The sequence below is a fragment of the Trichechus manatus genome, unplaced genomic scaffold (genome assembly GCF_000243295.1).
Source record: "Trichechus manatus latirostris isolate Lorelei unplaced genomic scaffold, TriManLat1.0 scaffold00053, whole genome shotgun sequence".
NCBI classification, from domain to species: domain Eukaryota; kingdom Metazoa; phylum Chordata; class Mammalia; order Sirenia; family Trichechidae; genus Trichechus; species Trichechus manatus.
The window spans coordinates 1138405-1156399 of record NW_004443989.1 but is presented as its reverse complement, the minus strand read 5'-3'; the positions used below and the strand labels follow the sequence as shown (position 1 = coordinate 1156399).

Sequence of the window (17995 nt, the reverse complement as noted above, 5' to 3'; positions counted from 1 at the left end):
GGTCTTAGCACATGCCATTCCTCCTAGTTAGAAATGCTTTTCCCTTGGCCAACTTCTCATCCTTCAATTCTTAGCCAAAATCTTGCTCTTTGATGGAAGATTTGTCTGATTATGCTCACTGGAATCTTTTATTTCTCTGCCAGAGCATGTTTCTAAAGTCTAAATCAATTAATTCTTTTTATAGTTTTTTTTTTTTTAATTTCTAACCCCCACCCCCCACTACATTCCAAGCTCCATGATGACAGTGACTCTCAAGGCTGCGGAACCCCCTGCTCAAGTACAGTACCTGGTCCATCACAGACACTCAGTACACATTGGGTGTGTGCATGCATGTCTAATGAGCCTTGGTAGTGCAGTGGTTAAGCACTCAGCTGCTAACCAGAAGATCAGTGGTTCAAACCCACCAGCCACTTCACAGGAGAAAGATGTGGTAGTCCACTTCTGTGAAGATTTATAGCTTTGGAAACTCTATGGGGTAGTTCTACCCTGTCCTATGAGGTTGCTATGAGTCGGAATCAACCCAGTGGCAATCGGTTTGGTTTTCACTTTACAACTGAGTGCTGGAAAATGAAAATACTGCAACCATGGCTCTGGGGCATCCCTGAATTCCCTCTGGAGCTGTGAGGGACAGAGACCCTGAGAATCAGCCGGAGCCTTGAGCAGCAGCAGGTGTGGGGCACATAAAACACCTCAAACTGTGGTGACAGCTGGGTTTTCCACTGGATTCTCTGTGTTGACATGCACGTGGCTGTGATCAACAGCTTCACGAACACAGGTGGAATACAGATCAGGTTATAAAGCAATGTTTCCCCAAGGAAATGGCAACAACCAGTAGACTGATCTCTCTGCCTCTAGCCTCCCCCCCGTCCATTCTCTACACCATGCCAGTGATTGCTCAAATCTCAAATCTGATCACGTCTCCACTTTAACCCTACAGTAGCTCTTGATCATGCTCAGGCTGGCGTCACATTGCCTAGCTTGCTGGACAAGCTCTTGATGTGCATTTGACATCCGTCTCTTGCTCATCCTCACTTTATGCCCCCACTTGTCCCTTTGCCGGTATCCATAATTGGATCAGATAACCAGACATCCCTGGTATCAGAGCCCATGTTGCTTTCTTGCAGTTCTTCCAGCCTCTGAGGCACTTCCATTCCTCAATATACATGCATGTGATGTTCCTTCTTCCTAGAGTGCTGCCTGTCACCCCCTTCTTCGTACAGTTAACATCTGTTCATGCTTCACCCTTCAGGGAGGCACTATCCCATAGTAAAAGCGCAGGTTCCAAAGTCTGAATGCCTAGTTTGAGTCCAGTCTCCATATTGCTACCTGGGTCAAGCCCACCAGGGCACATGGCTAGACAACATTTCACAGCTTCCTTTCAGTTAGGTGTGGCCAAGGACTGGAACACTAGCCAATAAAATGCCAGCAGGAGTTACATGTGTTCTTTCTGGCCCATTAAAACCCCCCGTGCATGATCCTCCATGCTCCTTCCCCATCTGGCAGCTAGAAGCAAAGGACCATAAGACCCAAGAGAATGGTGGAACCATAAGATGAAAGGAGCTTGGATCCCTGAATCCTTATGGAAGGTCACCCACCAAACATGTAACTCGGGCTGTTATGTGAATGAATGAGAAGTAAACTTCTGTGTGCTAAGACAGTGTTATAGCAGCTAGTATAACCTTAACTAATACATTAGCTGTGCAAGTTACTTAATTGTTCTGTGCCTCAGTGTTATCCTGTGTGAAATGGTGATAATAATAGGGCTGCTGGGAGGATTAAATGAATTAATATACTTAAAGTATTCAGCACAGACAGACTATTGTCCAATATAGTACTGAAAGATGAGCCCTATAGGTTGGGAGCATTCAAAATATGCAGTCACCACAACATTAGACTCAAGCATACCAACGATCACGAAGATGGCACAGGACTGGGCAACATTTTGTTCTGTTGTACATGGGGTTGCCATGAGTGAGAGCCAGCTCAGCAGCAGCTAACAACAACTCTGCACAGAGCCTAGTAATACTAAGCCCCCAACGCATGCTTATTATTATCATCACTATTAATAGCCCTCCTCTAAATGAACATCACTGTTTTTAGACACAGAAGAGCCAGGGTCTATGTGGTGGTCTTCAGAGCAAGTACCTTACCTTTTTACTTCTTGCACATAGTCTGCATTTCTGTCAAACAGGTGGGTCACAGAGTCTTTGATTGCTTCGTGCTTGAATGTAGAAGCCGTTCCAAAGACAGTCACATTGGGGACGGTGGAACACAGCTGAGCCACAGCTTGGCCCTGGAAGTGAAATACAATAGACAAGGCACACATGAGAGCCACCAACAACAACCTGGCTTGCTAGGTGTAGAGCAGAGCTTCTCAACCTCAGCACTATTGTCATTTTTTAGGCTGGATCAGTCTTTGTGGTGGGGGGTTGTCCTGAACATTGTAGAATTTTTAGCAGCATCCCTGGCATCTACTCATTACATTCCAGTAGCATTCTCCAGCTGTGACAACCAAAAATGTCTCCAAACATTGCCAAGCATCCCCTGGGGAACAAAATCACCCCTAGTTGAGAATCACTGATGTAGAGGAAAGTCTATGGGCGTTACAGTCAGATCCCAAGCACTAAGACTTAACAGCTATTCCTTAAATTAACCACAGTGAGCCTTAGGTTCTTCATCTATTAACTGGCAACAATGGTACCTATTCTAAATGGATCTTTGGGATGACCCAAAAGCAAACCCTGAGACAAGGATTTGAGTGTATGTACTTTATTTGGAAGGCGATCTCAGGAAATACCAGTGTGGGGAAGACAGACAGAAAAGGAAGGCAGCCAGTAAAGGGTATGCTGTCAAATCTGTTTCTACAGTGGGCAACTGGAGCTCAACCCCTCTGGAGAACTGCGTGAGTAAGCGCAGAATAAACCTCAGACTTATCCCACCCAAGAAGCAAGGAAGCTGGGATATTTATCCACCAAATGTCCATCTGATTTTTGTTGAGGGTTACTTCTACAGAAGTAACTCTTGTGTACTTCTGGCTTGTACTTATGAACCAAGCAGCCTTCGATGTTCCCATGGCCAGGCAGAAGCCCTCAGTAAGCAGCCTTCAGTGGGGTGAGGCGAGTCCCAAGAAGATCTGGTGCACCTGACAGCAGGTCAGACACCTGACACAACCATAACATTTAACAGGTACTCAATAAATCTTAATTATCTTTCCCCCTTAGAGGCTTATCATATCCAGGGCTGAGATGTCTAGGCACATAAAGGTCAATACATGAATTTCAAATATTTAATGGTTCAGGACAAATAACAAATGCAGTTAGGAATGGGTGATTTTCCACATCCCTTTTCAATGTGGTAGAAATTTGAGTCATTGGACAAAACACTGTGATCATGTGCGGTTAGAAACCGTCCAGTAAAACCCAATCTGCTGCTAATTAACATGCAATCTAAAACCAACCACTATCTCTCTCTGGTGTTTCTACCTGCCATCTCAAGGCGGGGGAATTATTCTACCAAAGTCATCCGTGGTAGTAATTTCTGCCTATTGCCTTATTTACATGTCTTCATGTTTCTGGACTAAATCAGGTTGGCAGGTCAATTTACAGAAATGTTATCTTCCCACCAGCCGCAATTAAAGGCCTCATCGAGAGAATCACAAAATGTCAGAGCTGGAAGATCATCCAATTACGCCCCTCACCATCATTGTTTTATAGATGAGGGGAAGGAGACTCAGAAAGGTTAAGGTCACTCAGTTTTTCAGAGGCAGCTCTGGGACTCACAGTGAGGTCTCCTGACTTCCAGAATTGCCATTTTTTGTTATGCTATGCTGTCTACTTATTTTGACATTTTAAGCTAAGCAGACTTTTAAGTTGCTACCTAAAGTAGACATGTTACTGACACACTGGCTTGGAGGTCAACATTTCAGAATTTGGGCATGAACCTAAGACTACGGACAGACTATAGTTTTCTGTGCTAAGAATAGCTTTGATATTTGTTTAATTTTTTTTATTCCCAGGCTTTAGGGAGCAAAGCGGGGACTAGCCTTTCTAGCAAGTATAAATATCAGCAACCAATGCAGCGTTTCTCTAAAGTTCCCACAGCTCAGGTATGCCATGATACAACTCCAGATTGACAGGGCCTGAGCTAGCCTTGTTAGTGCTGGGATGGAAGATCACAACGCATTCCAACACACTTGTAGTCCCTCCTTCTCTCTGTCCTTAGGCAAACATGACTTTTATCCACTCAACTATTTTTCAACTTCCAATTATGTATCCATCACACTGTGCTATAGATGCTGGTGTGAAAGAAATGACTGACACATCCTAAGCTCTATCTTTAGTCTCAAGCCCCCGACTTGGGTATCTACCATTTTGACACCTATCTCCACTTGGATGTCCCAAGAAGTCAAACTCAACTGATCCAAAACGTAACGTAACAGAGCTTGACCCATACAAAAATCAAACCAAACCCATTGCCATCAAGTCGATTCCAACTCATAACGACCCTACAGGACAGAGTAGAACTGTCCCAAAGGGTTTCCAAGGCTGTAATCTTTACGGAAGCAGACTGCCAATTCTTTCTCCTGCAGAATGGCTAGTGGGTTCAAACCATCAACCTTTTGATTAGCAGCCAAGTGCTTTAACCACTGCGCCACCAGGGCTCCCCTGACCCATACAAGTGTTTGATAAAACTTGTTGAATGGATGCAGGAGAAACTAGAGCAGTTTGGTGTATTGGAACAGTCCCCATCATCTTGCACCTTTCTATGTCCTTTAGTATTGTAATTAACATATACAGTTACTGAACAAGCAGAACTTCACCATTTTCATTTTAAAGAAGATATATGTGGCAGTAAAATGAGATTATATAAGTAATGGACTAGGGGTGGAAAACACAAATTCCAAGATGCATCTTGTGCTCAGTACACATCCATTTGCAGTCCCCTTGCCTTTTGTTTTCTTTTGTGTAATGTGATTGTTTTTATTGAGGTGTAATTTATATACAACAATGTGCACAGATCTTATGGGCTCAGTTTGATGAGCTTTGACAATTGTATGCACTGTGTGTAACCACAGTCCAAAACAAGATGTAGCACATTTCCATCACCCAGATAACATCCCTCTGCCTTTTAACTCTTCATCAACTCACTTAGGCAATGAGGGGCCCTTGCAGGATCCTCAATTACTTATTTAAAATAAATAATGCTCAACATTCTGTATTTAAGCAGAAAAGTGCTTTCCCTCACATTTATAGAAAATCTGTCCTCTCCCTTCAGCAGCTCCGAAGGTGAGTGCAGGATCAGCATCTAATTCATCCTCCTTTCTCCCACGTGCCTAGCAAATAGCATGGACTCAATTAACATTTGTGGAAGACTGAATTTCAGTAAAAAAGATTTTGCAGTTTACCTCCAGACCTGGAACATAAAATGAACAAGACAATCCCTTCTTCCAGCAACAGCAGTAAATGGAGATTTGCATGTACTTTTTTAAAATTGATTTTCCTTTCTCTCTTTAGAATGTAAGAATTCTGCACCAAGTCTACACTTCTCTTCTGGATTATTAACAACAATCATAGCAGCTGGGGTTCATTTTGTCTCACCATGTGCCAGGCACTGTGCTAACGGGCTCCATTAAATCCTTAAATCAGCTTTCGGGTAAGTATAAGTGTTTTTTATACTTATACAAACTGGGTTAGTATGTGTTAATTTGTTTGTGTTTGTTTATGTTAATTTGTTATGGCAGCCTAAGAAACTAATATACCCACTAAATGGGAATTTAGACTAGATGATCCTGCCAGTGGGCTGAGCTTCAGGATTCAGCATCAGAGACTCAACTAAAAGACAGAAAAGTCTATCCTGGCTTGAAAGGGCATCCACAATGTAGACATCGCCTGCCTCTCTGGCTTTGTTTTGTACCATATTCCAGAACTCTAGCTTTGGTCATACACAAAAATGCTCAGTTCTTCCTAAATGCCACCCCCTCTCTCACCCCTGGGCCTTTGCATATACAGTTTCCATTACCCAGAATCTTCTTCCTTGTCTCTTTTCCTGGCTGATTCCTAATCATTGTTTGAATCTTAGCCTCTCCATTACGCCATTGAATCATTCATTCGATCATTCTAGGACTTCTGAGAGGTGCAGAAATACAAAAGTGAATGAGTTTTATATGGCCCCTATCATCTTGGTCAGAAGCCCTGGTGGCGCAGGGGTTAAGTGCTTTGTCTACTAACCGGAAGATCAATGGTTCAAACCCATCAGCCGCTCCATAGGAGAAAGATGTGGCCGTCTATTTCTGTAAAGATTTACAGCCTTGGAAACCTTATGGGGGCAGTTCTACTCTGTCCCATGAGGTAGCTATGAATTGGAATCAACTCGACAGCAATGAGTTGTCACCTTGAGGTTTGTATTGTAATAGAGATAAGTTATTAATAAAATAAACACACTATTAAAAGTACAATTATACACCTAAGCCATGAGAGTGAGAATACCAACTGCAACCACTGAACCACTAGGATAAAACCCGATTGGTGCATCATATTTTTGCAAACATGCAGAAAATGTGGTGCATGTACTAAAGCAGGTATGTGGGTGTGTGCTGGGGGAGACTAGATAAGGAAAAGGAAAGGATTCTCCTGTGGCCAAGTTACTTGCTCTTAAATTTCTTATGTCATTTAGGGCAAGTGAATCCCTCTCTGTCTCTGTCTCATCATCTTTAAAATGGGAACTTAGACTTGGTCTCTAGAGTCTCTCCAGGTCTAAGGTTTCCAGGTCATGCTGACTGGTTCTTTAGTTGGGCTAAAGAAAGTCTAGAGGGCAGTAGTGGTTCAGTGGTAGAATTCTGGCCTTCCATTGCAGGAGACCTGGGTTTGATTCTCAGCCAATGTACATCTCAGTGGAGGTTTGCATGTTGCTGTGTTGCTGAAGTTTCAGTGGATCTTCTAGACTAAGACTAAGAAGAAAGGTCTAGTGCTCTACTTCCAAAAATCAGTTGACAAAAACTATATGGATCACAGCAGTCTGATCCACAACTGATCATGGGGACAGTGCAGGAGCAGGCAGGGTTCATTCCCTTGTGCATGGGGTCCCGATGAGTCAGGAGCCAAATTGACAGCAGCTAACAGCAACAAAGAAAGTCTACCTGAAGAAACCTCCCAAAGAGAGCAAAAGTTCATCACCTTAACTAAGTTTGGTGAAAAAATGGAACCTTCTACTGCTACTTTGATCATTTCTGAGATTACCTTTAAGCTCGAATTACCGTTGTCCTCTTTCCAAAAGTTGTTTTCATTTTTAAACAGCTCATGGAAACCACAGACCATGAATGTAGTCTAAGAATGGAAAAGAATTAGCAAAACGAGTTCATGAATGTACTGACAGGATGTCTGGAGGAAATGGTGAGGTAAGATTTTATTCTTCCAAAGAATTGCCAGTTCAGTTGTTGACCTTCACCAATGCATAGACGCACTCAGATGAGAAAAGAAATAACTGAGTGTTACCAAAAAATCTAGTACATGAGATACTTGAACTGTACTTACCCTTTTATTATGATGATATGAACTCCCACGCTGTGATTTACACACAGGGTCAGAAACATGTTTTTCAGATCAGTCAGTTGCCTGCTCAACAATTCATTTGACTCAATGGGTACAAGAATTGTTGTTGTTAGGTGCCATTGAAGTCAGCTCTGACCATGGTGACCTTATGTATAATGGTATGAACCATTGTCTGGACCTGCACCATTCTCACAATTGTTGCTATGTTTGAGCCCATTTTTGCAGCCATCATGTCAAATCCAATGGGTGCAAGAATAGGAAATTCAGCCCTGTGTGGGCTGATTGGTGTGACCCCCCCACCAAGGGCAGCAAAGAATATTCTATGTTCTCACATACTCAGTTTCCTTTTGCTTTACCTTGTTTGTCTCTGCAAAGCTGTTGACCTACACATGACACTCCCTGTCACACGTGTGCTGGGAATTTCAACAGCAAGAAGCTTAGGGGCACGTGGCTGAGGGGTGAGAGGGAAGGAAGGAGAAAAAAAAGTGGAAAGACTAGGAAAGGCATTGTTTAATTGCTTAAGATATAAGTATAGACAACTATTTTTTCTAACCCCAAAAATCAACAGACACATTCTTTGTTTTTCATTTACTCCCTTTTGTTACATAGCTCCGGGTTCTCAATGTCCATCATCATGGAGCTTGTTAGAAATGCAGAGTCTCAGGCCCCACCCAGACCTATAGAATCAGACACTCTGGGGATGGGTCCCAGCAATGCGTGTTCTAACAAGCGCTCCAGAGGATTCTGATGCAGCTCAAATTGAGAATCACTGATGCAGAACATCCTTAATGTCACCATCCCATGTGATTTCAATTATACGCTCCACATGATGCTCAGAATATATTTCTATCAGGTGTTTATTTAAAGTCAGGGTGGGGCCTGATTAGTAGCATATATTTTAAAAGCTCCCCGGGTAATGCTAATATGCAGCCAGTGCGAGATCCTCAACTATATAAAGTTTTCTTTTTAATTTGGTCAATTATAGTATTGTAACAGCCCACTTCCTCTTTTCCTTGTTGAGGTTGACATCACAGCCATGGGTTTAGGATGTGGGATCCTGTAGTTCATGGTATGACTAACACAGTCCTCTGTGACTCAGAGATGCAAGAAGAGAAAATAAGCCCCCATTCCCATTAGCAGAGTCTGAAGCTCTTGACACCTGGGAAGGCTCAGCCTCCTCCTTCTGGTCTCAGCTACAGCTACTGTGTGCCCAGGTTTTCTCAGCCAGTCACAGCTCTGCCCCATCAATTGACTGTAAAAGTGACATCTAATCCTTTTCTCCTGCTCAGACTGCTCCTTGATCATTGAAGAGGCACTGGGTTGGGGAAGAGTGTAGGTTGTTCACCCTCACCTGAGCAGAGCTTATTGTGTGCCAGGCAGGGTTCTAGGTGGTCTACAACTACCAGCTCATTTCATCTTCACCATGACCTCCAGGAAGTAGGTAATATTTCATCCACACTGTCCTGATGAGAGAACTGAGGCACACAGCAGTTAAGTAACTGCTCAAAGTCACATACCATGTCAGTATCAGAGTCAAGGTTTGAACCCACGTAGTCTGGCTTTAGCATCCACAGTCTTAATGACTGCCCTGTGCTGCAGGACAGGAGTGGGTCTGGGGGTTACAAAGAGGGAAGGAAGGAAGGCAGGAGACCCATCTCTTACTAGTTACTTTTGTCAAGCCCCGTGTCAGGCACTTTCCACACATCCCATTATACACTCTCAGCATCATATTCTTATTATGAAGACAAGGAAACTGAGGCTTAGAAAGATCAAGTGATCAAGGAATTCTGCTAATAATTGGAAACGGGGGCTAGAAAGGTTATGTGCTAGCAATTGGAAGTGCTAGGATTCAAACCCAAGCCTCCTTGTCCCTAAGCCCCAGTTCTTTGAAATTTGTTGCTAGCCTCCTGAACAAATAGAAAACAAGAAAAGAGGTTACAGAGCAAGGCAAAGCTCTGGGATGCTGGACCTGATTTAGCCCTGGAGCTGTCACTTACTATCTGGTTGACTTTGGCTAAGCCGCTTAACATCATTGAACCTCATATTCCTCATCTTTAAATCACAGATGATAATATCTACCCCATGTAGGTCAAAGGAGGTAGCATATGTGATGCACCTCATCCAAGGTGTGACCCAAAGCAGATGCTCAATAAAGCTGGTTTCTTTCCCATCTCCCTCCAAAGCTACCTCTTTCGGGAAGCCTTCCTGGGGACCCCCAGCAGTTAACTCCTGCTTTGCTCCAAAAATCACACATCACTATCCAACCATTCATCATTCTGTGCTGTAATCTTTCCTTTCCCTTCCCTTTTTTCTTATACTCCTTCTCCTTCTGCTTCTTCTCCTGTTCTTCCTCCTTCTCCTCCTCTTCCTTCTTCCTCTATTCCGTATTCCTTCTCCTCCTCCTCACAGGCACAGCTCTGAGCCAGGGCTCACAGCCTGGTAACTGGAATGTAAGCAACGCTTACTTGCCCCATGGGTTGGGTGCTTTTGTGCAATGTACAAGCTGCCCAACCGTGCATGATAACTCTACTAACCAGCCCTCAGGGGGATCACATCAAGTCTAGATCTCTCATCAGCACTCCTCTCTAACCCATGGAGACTATGTGTGGCCACAGGAAACCCATAGTCCACAGAATCCCCCATTGCCTGATAGTTGGACTCCAGCAACCGCATGGCTGGCATCCTGGCCAGAGTGCTAGTCCAAGCCACCAGATGGCAAAGTCCCCTTCATAGGGCTCTAAATCATGGTGGGTCAGAGGCACTTCCAGGTTGGCTGCCTTCCATTAAGTGCATCTGGATCAATTTCCTGGATGATTACATTTGCATAGCAGGGTGTCGCATTCACATTTCCAGCCAAATTACAATTTGTACCCACAGTTTGGATCTGTGGTTTTGATAAATGCATCTATTTCAACTAAAAACAAAAATCTAAATACTTGTTAGGTAGGATAGTCATATAATTTGTTGCCTTAACTGGGACATTTTTGGAGAGTAAAGGGGGATGCTATTATTCATTCTGCCTGTTCAACAGGCATAAACTGGACTGTAGACAAACTGAGTCATATGATCACCCTAATATTAAGTCAGGAGTCCTGGGTGGTGCAAATGGATAATGTGCTTGGCTGCTAACTGAAAGGTTGGAGGTTTGAGTTGAGCCAGAGCCACTTCAGAAGAAAGTCCTGGTGATCTACTTCTGAAAAATCAGCTCTTGAAAACCTTATGGAGCATAGTCCTACTCTGATACACACGGGGTCATCATGTGTTGGAATCAACTCGGTGGCAACTAGTTTGTTTTTTAAAAAATATTTAGTAAAAGAACCAGCAGGGTAGCCAGGATAAGAGAGCAAAGGTTTAAGCATCAACGAGACTTGGGTTTTTATTCTTGGATCTACACTTAACACTTGAGGGCCTTTGGTCTAGTTATTCTGAACTAATACCCTTATCTAGCAAGTTGGGATAATGTTATCTATCTCATAGAGTTGTCATGAGTGCTAAACAGGTACATGCAGAGCTTCACACAGCACTGGACACAAAGAAGGGGCTTAGGATATATAAGCTCATTTTCTCTACTCCTGTCTTTGCCCATCTACTACATTGCCTGCTCCCTAAACACAGGGATTCATGAAACCAATGTACAACAGCACAGTGCCGGGCCTAAGTCAGTGCCCTTACACCAGAGTGGTATGAAGATTTTCATCACTCAGTGGTCTGCCTTCCTGCCTTGCTCTGAGTGGTCTGTGTTGTGAAAGGCACTTCATTAACCAGGCCTCTTGGCAGGAATAGGGGCCTGGTCTTGGTTTCAGCATCGTTCTGATGTAATCGATAATTCCCTTTGAAAGCATCTGCTTCGGGTATGAAATACTCAAACTCTCAAATCATTGTTATCACTGTTCAGATATCAGACATCATGACTCTTTCTGCAACTTCAAACCCTTCAGCCAAGGTTCTGAGCAGGGCAGGGCAGGGCCCATCACAGCTGGAAGGTGCCATCGGATGCCTCTGGATGAGAGTACATTTAGTTTTCAGCTGTGTAGGGAACTGCAGTGTGGTGGTCGAGGTCTCCAGATTGGAATTCTCCAGGTAGCCCTATCCACTCAACCTTTCATAGCTTTCTCTTTAGAGGGCAGCACTCTTCCGGAAGCTCTTCATCCTGCCATTTCATGCTAACAACATACTTTCAAAGTGACTTTCTTCGTAAATTCAGCAAAAGTAAATGATTTCACTCTTATTGTTTACCAAGAAAGATGTCTCCCCCACTTAAACAGACCATCAGGTCCAGTGCTTGACTTTATTGCTTGACTCTTTATCCTGAGTCCACAGCACAGTGCCATGCACATAGAAAGTGTTTAGAAAACGTGGGAATGAATGAATGATACTCTATTTTCTCCTTTCCATCTCAGTAGGGCACTACCCTGCTCCTTTCAAGGTATCCTTTCCACTGTCCCACAAATTTTACATGTTTATTTGTTGATTCATTTATCAAGAATTTAGTGAGCATTTACTATGCGCCATGCACTGTGCCAGGAATTCCAAGTGGTAGATTCCAGAGATGAGCTAGTCATCTGGAATTGGGAAAGTCACAGAAGTATTTGGAACGTGTGTCTTCTCATCTACAAAATGTGTGTGGTGATGGTGCCCTCCTCAAGGTAGATGTGAGGAGTGAAAGAGACAACCCACATAAAGCACTCAGAGCCCTACCTGCCACCAGCTGTGTTCTGGTTAAGAGCTTTGACTCCTCTCCTATCTCTCGCGCAAGATCTTGGGCCAGGAAATCACACATGACGGCAGGAAGAAGAACCACGAGGAGCGATGAAAGCATAGATCTGGAGACTTGTAAGACCTGAAATGGTTCTCGGTCATCCATTCCAACCTGTGCAGGAAGCCTGACTCAACTTCCTCACGTACATTTCCAAAGATGGAGAACTAACTACCTCCCAACTTAGTCCATTCTATTTGGGGAAACTCTAATTTTGCAGAAGGTCTTACTTATGTTGTGCTATAGGTGGGCTCCCTGTAAATTATGCTCCTAGGAAACACGGCACACAAAACAAGAGAATCATGTGTCCCATTCCCCTTATTGCTCTGTTGTTATTTGCACTGCAGCTCCTGCATCCAGAATCTTCTCTTTTCCACCCGAACATGTTCAATTCCTCAACTCTTCTCTTTGGCAAACAGCCACATATCCAGTAAACAATGGCCTGTAAAGTGATAATCCTCTTAAAATGTGGCACGATGGGACTATCTCCTCTCCACTTGAGCCATCAGTGGTTCTGTATAGTTCTGTGTTCACAGCCCACTTTAAAAAATAATAATTTATTTATTTTGTTGTTGTTGTTGAAAATGTACACAGTAGAACATACATCAATTTAAGTTTCTATGTGTATAATTCAGTGACATTGATTACACTCTTCAAGATATACAACCATTCTCACCCTGCTTTTCTGAGTTGTTCTCCCCCATTAACATAAACTCTCTGCCCCCTAAGTTTCCTATCTAATCTTTCAAGTTGTTCTTGTCAGTTTGATCCCATATAGATAAATCTTAAAAGACTATAATGCTCAAGGCAGATATTCTTTACTAGTTAAGCTAAACTACTGTTTGGTTTTAAGAAGACTTCGGGAATATTTTTGGTTTAAGGTTTAAAGATTATCTCAGGGCAGTAGTTTTGGGGGTTCATCCAGCCTCTATAGCTCTAGAAATTCTGGATTCCATGAGAAGTTTACAATTCTTTTCAGCATTTTCCCCCTTTTGATCAGGATTCTTCTATAGAATCTTTGATCAAAATGTCCAGTAATGGTAGCCGGGCACTATCCAGTTCTGATCTCATGGTAAAGGATGCAGTTGTTCATGGAGGCAACTAGCCACACATTCCATTTCCTCCTCCTATTCCTGACTCTCCATCTTCCTCTGTTGCTCCAGGTGAGTAGAGACTAATTATGCCTTGGATGGCTGCTTGCAAGCTTTTAAGACCCCAGGCAGTAGGCAGTGAACTGGGAGACAGAACAGAAGCACTACATATAGCCCACTTTTGTATAATAGAATTTTAGCACACCTAGATGTATCAAAAGGCTCAAAATAACAGTAAACAAGCAGGGGGGTTACACTGCCATTCACAACTACAGCAGAACAATACATCACAGTCCTTGTAAAGACACCTACAGTCCTCTTACTGTTGCCCTGGTTTCACCATTTGATTTTAGAACAGCTTACTGGTCTGACTGGGCTTTTTCTATATACTCATAAGACAAGGTTCTTGCATGGCCCAGTAAACAGGTGATCTTTCTTAGGCAACAGATTCAGTTTAGTCTTCTTTTATTCACAGCAAGTTGTATCACACTCCATGCTGCATCTCAAAGCTCTCTCACATCTGCACTCTGATGGGCAGGCAGGATATGTATTCTCCATTGTACCAAAAGTCAAATGTACACATTAGTGAAAACCCAGACTGCCAAGTTTTGAGGTGTAATATTAGGGCAACACGGCCCAAGGACTACAGGTTTGTGTCAGAAAGATAGGAGGGCAGAGGGAGAGGGGGCTGGTTTGGTTTTTGTTTCCCTGCCCCCTCCCATACACCCACTGCTTTTGGCCAGTAAATATTTATAGGCCAGAGTCAACGAAAGAACTAAAGGTAAATCACTTTCAGAGTTTCCTGTCTGCTGTTTTTCATTCCCAAAAAGCTCTTGGCACGATGGAAAGCAGCTTCCTTAAGCCCAGCACAAACTCTGAACATTAGTAAGCTCCTGACACACTTCACATCAGGGAACGAGATGCCACATTTCACAGTGGAAGGATCTGTTTGGATCTCCACAAAGTTCTTTTTAAAATATGCTATTATGAAAGCAACACATGTTCATGACCATTGTAAAGAACAAAATCTGGGAAATACAGAAAAACTATAAAAATATCAACTACAGTGCCATATCTCAGAGATAACTACTCTTCATATTTTGACTTAGTTGGTTCCAGTAGTTTTCCTATATGTACGCATCAATATTTGGTTTTCCACAGAATTGAAACACACTGAATATACCATTGTGTCCCCTGATCATTTTTTATCTTTCTCAAGCTTATATTGTGAGCATATCTGTGGGTCATAAAGAATTCCTTAGCACTATCATTGTGAATGGCTGTGGAATATTCTATGGTATGGATATACTATACCCCCATTTAACCAATCATCTTACAGGAAATTACGTTATGCTATTATAAACTATGTATCATTGAACATCTTTGTACATAGATCTTTGACTGTAAGTTCCAGAAGGCAGAATATAAATCTGTTTTACCTACCACTATGTATTTTAAGTCTAGCACATGGACAAACTGTAGAGAGTCAATATTTCAATACAGACTGGTTGACTATTAGATCATTTCATTTAACTAAATCTCAGATTATTTCTTTGGGAGAATTGCCAGTAGTTAGAGTTTCATACAATATTTTATCTGGCAACACTACTAGTATGAAATTATGAGGCCAAAGAGTTTGGTAAAGCTCTAAATAGAGGGTTTGAGGAAACCAGGCAGGAATTTCTGACTCTGTGGTTCATAGAGGGATAAAGTGGAGCCTGCTAAGGGCCATCTCTGCTTGGAAGAATACATTCTGTTACTGGGAAATCAAACATGGTCACTGACTTAATGGCTTACCAGCTGTTTTAAGTAATGAAACTGTGTCTACATGTAGCTCACATTTTGATGATAACATACTCATTTATTAATTCCACACACTTAATAAACGTATCCTCCTCTGTGTAATGGAGAACCTCATTATCATTACACAGATGCTAGCTGCCTGGAACAGGTGAGGTTCATCAGTTTAATTTGATCGAACAATTACCAAGCACCCACTCTACACCAGACCTTGTGCTACGTGATGGAAGCACAGAGATGCCTAAGACATATCTGATCCCAATAAGATTCACCTAGCATAGGAAGACCAGTTACTGTCAAGTCAATCATGACTCGTGGTGACACCATGTGTGTCAGAGTAGATCTGTGTTCCATAGGGTTTTCAGTGGCTGATTCTTCAGGAGTAGATGGCCAGCCTTTTCTTCCAAGCATAGGAAGACCAGTGGATAACTGCAGCTTAACAGTGTCTGGCATATGGAGATAGTTAATACATAGATGCTGAATGAATGAATGGATGCAGTCTGGTCAGGGCATATTAGAAAGATGATGTAGAGGGCGTACAGGTGGGAGATCAGGGAAGGCTTCCAAGAGGAGGTTAAAAGATGAATAGGAATGTGCCAGGTAGAGAAACAAGAGGACTTAGCAAAGGCTCTCAGATGTAAAAGGGCACAATCGCAAAGAGAGGATGAACAAACAAGTGTGGCTGGAGACTCAATGATTGGTAGGAATGGGATGCTGGTGAGGGATGCTTGGGTTAATTTTTGACTGACCATGAAAGACCTGCTCAAAGGGTTTAGTTTGCCTCAAAAGCGCCTTAAGGTAAAGATTTGGGTGCATGTAGTCTATATGGGAATTGATCCCAAGAAGTAAGGTGAAGGAGTAGAGTGGTGAGGAAGGAAGGGAGGAAAGCCTATAAGATGGTTTACCCTAGTGAACAACTGGAGCTTCATCCTACTGAGGACACTCTGAGAGACTATATAGAACACATCTCTTAGTTCTCTCATGGAGAAGGACGAAGCTGCGGTATTTATCCTCAACTCTTACCCTTTACTCTGAGGGATGCTCCTTGGGGCATTAACTCCTGAGCATTTCCAACCTGCACAGGATAAGTTGTGAACCAGAAATGACTTGAGGCAGACAGCTGCAGGAATGTGCTGGCATGAACCTTAGGGGTGGGGATATGGGTAGGAAATCCAGGAATCTGCTGCAAAGCCTAATGGGTAACAGGCTACCTCTCAGCAAGTAAACTCTGAGATTAGACCAACAGAATAATCCTGTTCCAATGACTTGACACCATCAGCTATTCCCACTTGGGGTGTTTACATTTGCTGTTCCCTAAAGACTGCACTGTGCTTCTTCCCTGCCCTTTACAGAACTGCCTCCCTGTCTCCACTTAGATGTCACCCACTCAGTGAGGTCTTTGATGATTAAATCTATAGTAGGTTTCTTTCCCTATTTATTCTCCACGATAGCATCTTGATCTTTTCCTTTATTTTCTATATACTCGTGTGTGTGTGTATAAAACCAGTTGCGTTGAGTCCATTCTGACTCATGACGACCTCATGCGTGTCAGAGTAGAACTGTGCTCCATTGGGTTTTCAATGGCTGATTCTTCAGAAGTAGATCACCAAGCATTTCTTCTGAGGAGCCTCTGGGTGGACTCAAACCTCCAACCTTTCAGTTATTAGTCAAGTGCATTAACTATTTGTACTACCCAGGGATATATATGCATACACACACATTCAATTATTTGATTTCTGGCTGTGTCTCTCTCTGTCATATGGCCCCAGGCCCTATTGGCTGTCCACAGCTGTGGGGCCCTGTGGCTGGGGAAGAACCTGAGCAGCAGGGAGTAAGGCCTGCCTCTACTTTACCCTGTGGAGAGGAGTCCAGGGCTTGACATTAAACACTCAGCCATTTTCTTATTGTGGAGTGGGCTCTAGAAAACAAGGTTCCTTTCAGTCACTGTTCTTGAGGCTTAAAATATTTGCCCTCCTTAATGTATTCCTCATCTCATACTCATAGTGACCCTATAGGACAGAGTAGAACTGCCCTACAGGGTTTCCAAGGCTGTAATCTTTACGGAAGCAAATTCTACATCCTTGTCTCACGGGTTTTTGGGTTTAATGCATTCCTGACTGGACATGTCTCCTAGTTGTCTCAGATCCAGGCTTTCAGACTCCCTATGCAATTCTTCCTGGAAGGTTTACAGCCTTCTGTGGGAGGACTCAGGATTCCTGAGAATTTAGGGTTGCCAGATAAAATGTGTATTTGCTAAATCTGGCAACCCTACTGGGACTGGCCTTCTGCTGGGGCCCCGAAGCTGAGGAGAGTACCATGCCTACCCCTGTAATGCAGGGATATCTTGGTACATGCCCACCCTCTTCTGCCACTGCTGCCACTGCCCACCTGGCTTCTCAGAGGCCACCATGACCCCACATAGCACCGGAAAAGACAGCACGTAGCAAGGCTGCTTCGATGCTCCAAAAATAGTAGAGTGGGCAGAAGCAGTGAGCAGATGGGCAGACCTGTACCTGCTGTCTCTCTTCTCCTTCCCTGACATATCTTTATGGTTTAAAACACAGACTTTTGAAAAAGACCATCTTAGTTTGAATTCTACCTCCAGCTTTTGATAACCACGTGACTTTGGATGCTGACTTGACTTTAGTAAGCCTCCAATTTTTAAATCTCAGAATGGGTTGATGATAATAGTATACACCTCACAGGCTTGTTGTGAGCATAAATAAAATAATGAATGCCAAGCACTCAGCAGCATGCTCATGAAAATCTGAACATGGAAAATACATTTTTAAATTATATTT

At 43.0% G+C, this 17995-nt stretch overlaps 1 protein-coding gene across 1 annotated transcript in view; it reads right to left on the bottom strand.

Moving 5' to 3' along the window:
• VAT1L (vesicle amine transport 1 like) overlaps positions 1-17995 on the bottom strand; it is a 190338-nt gene that overhangs the window by 97319 nt on the left and 75024 nt on the right. The window contains exon 4 of the mRNA XM_004377705.1: positions 2151-2293. Within this exon, the coding sequence (XP_004377762.1) occupies positions 2151-2293 (143 nt within the window). The remainder of the gene's footprint in view (positions 1-2150; positions 2294-17995) is intronic.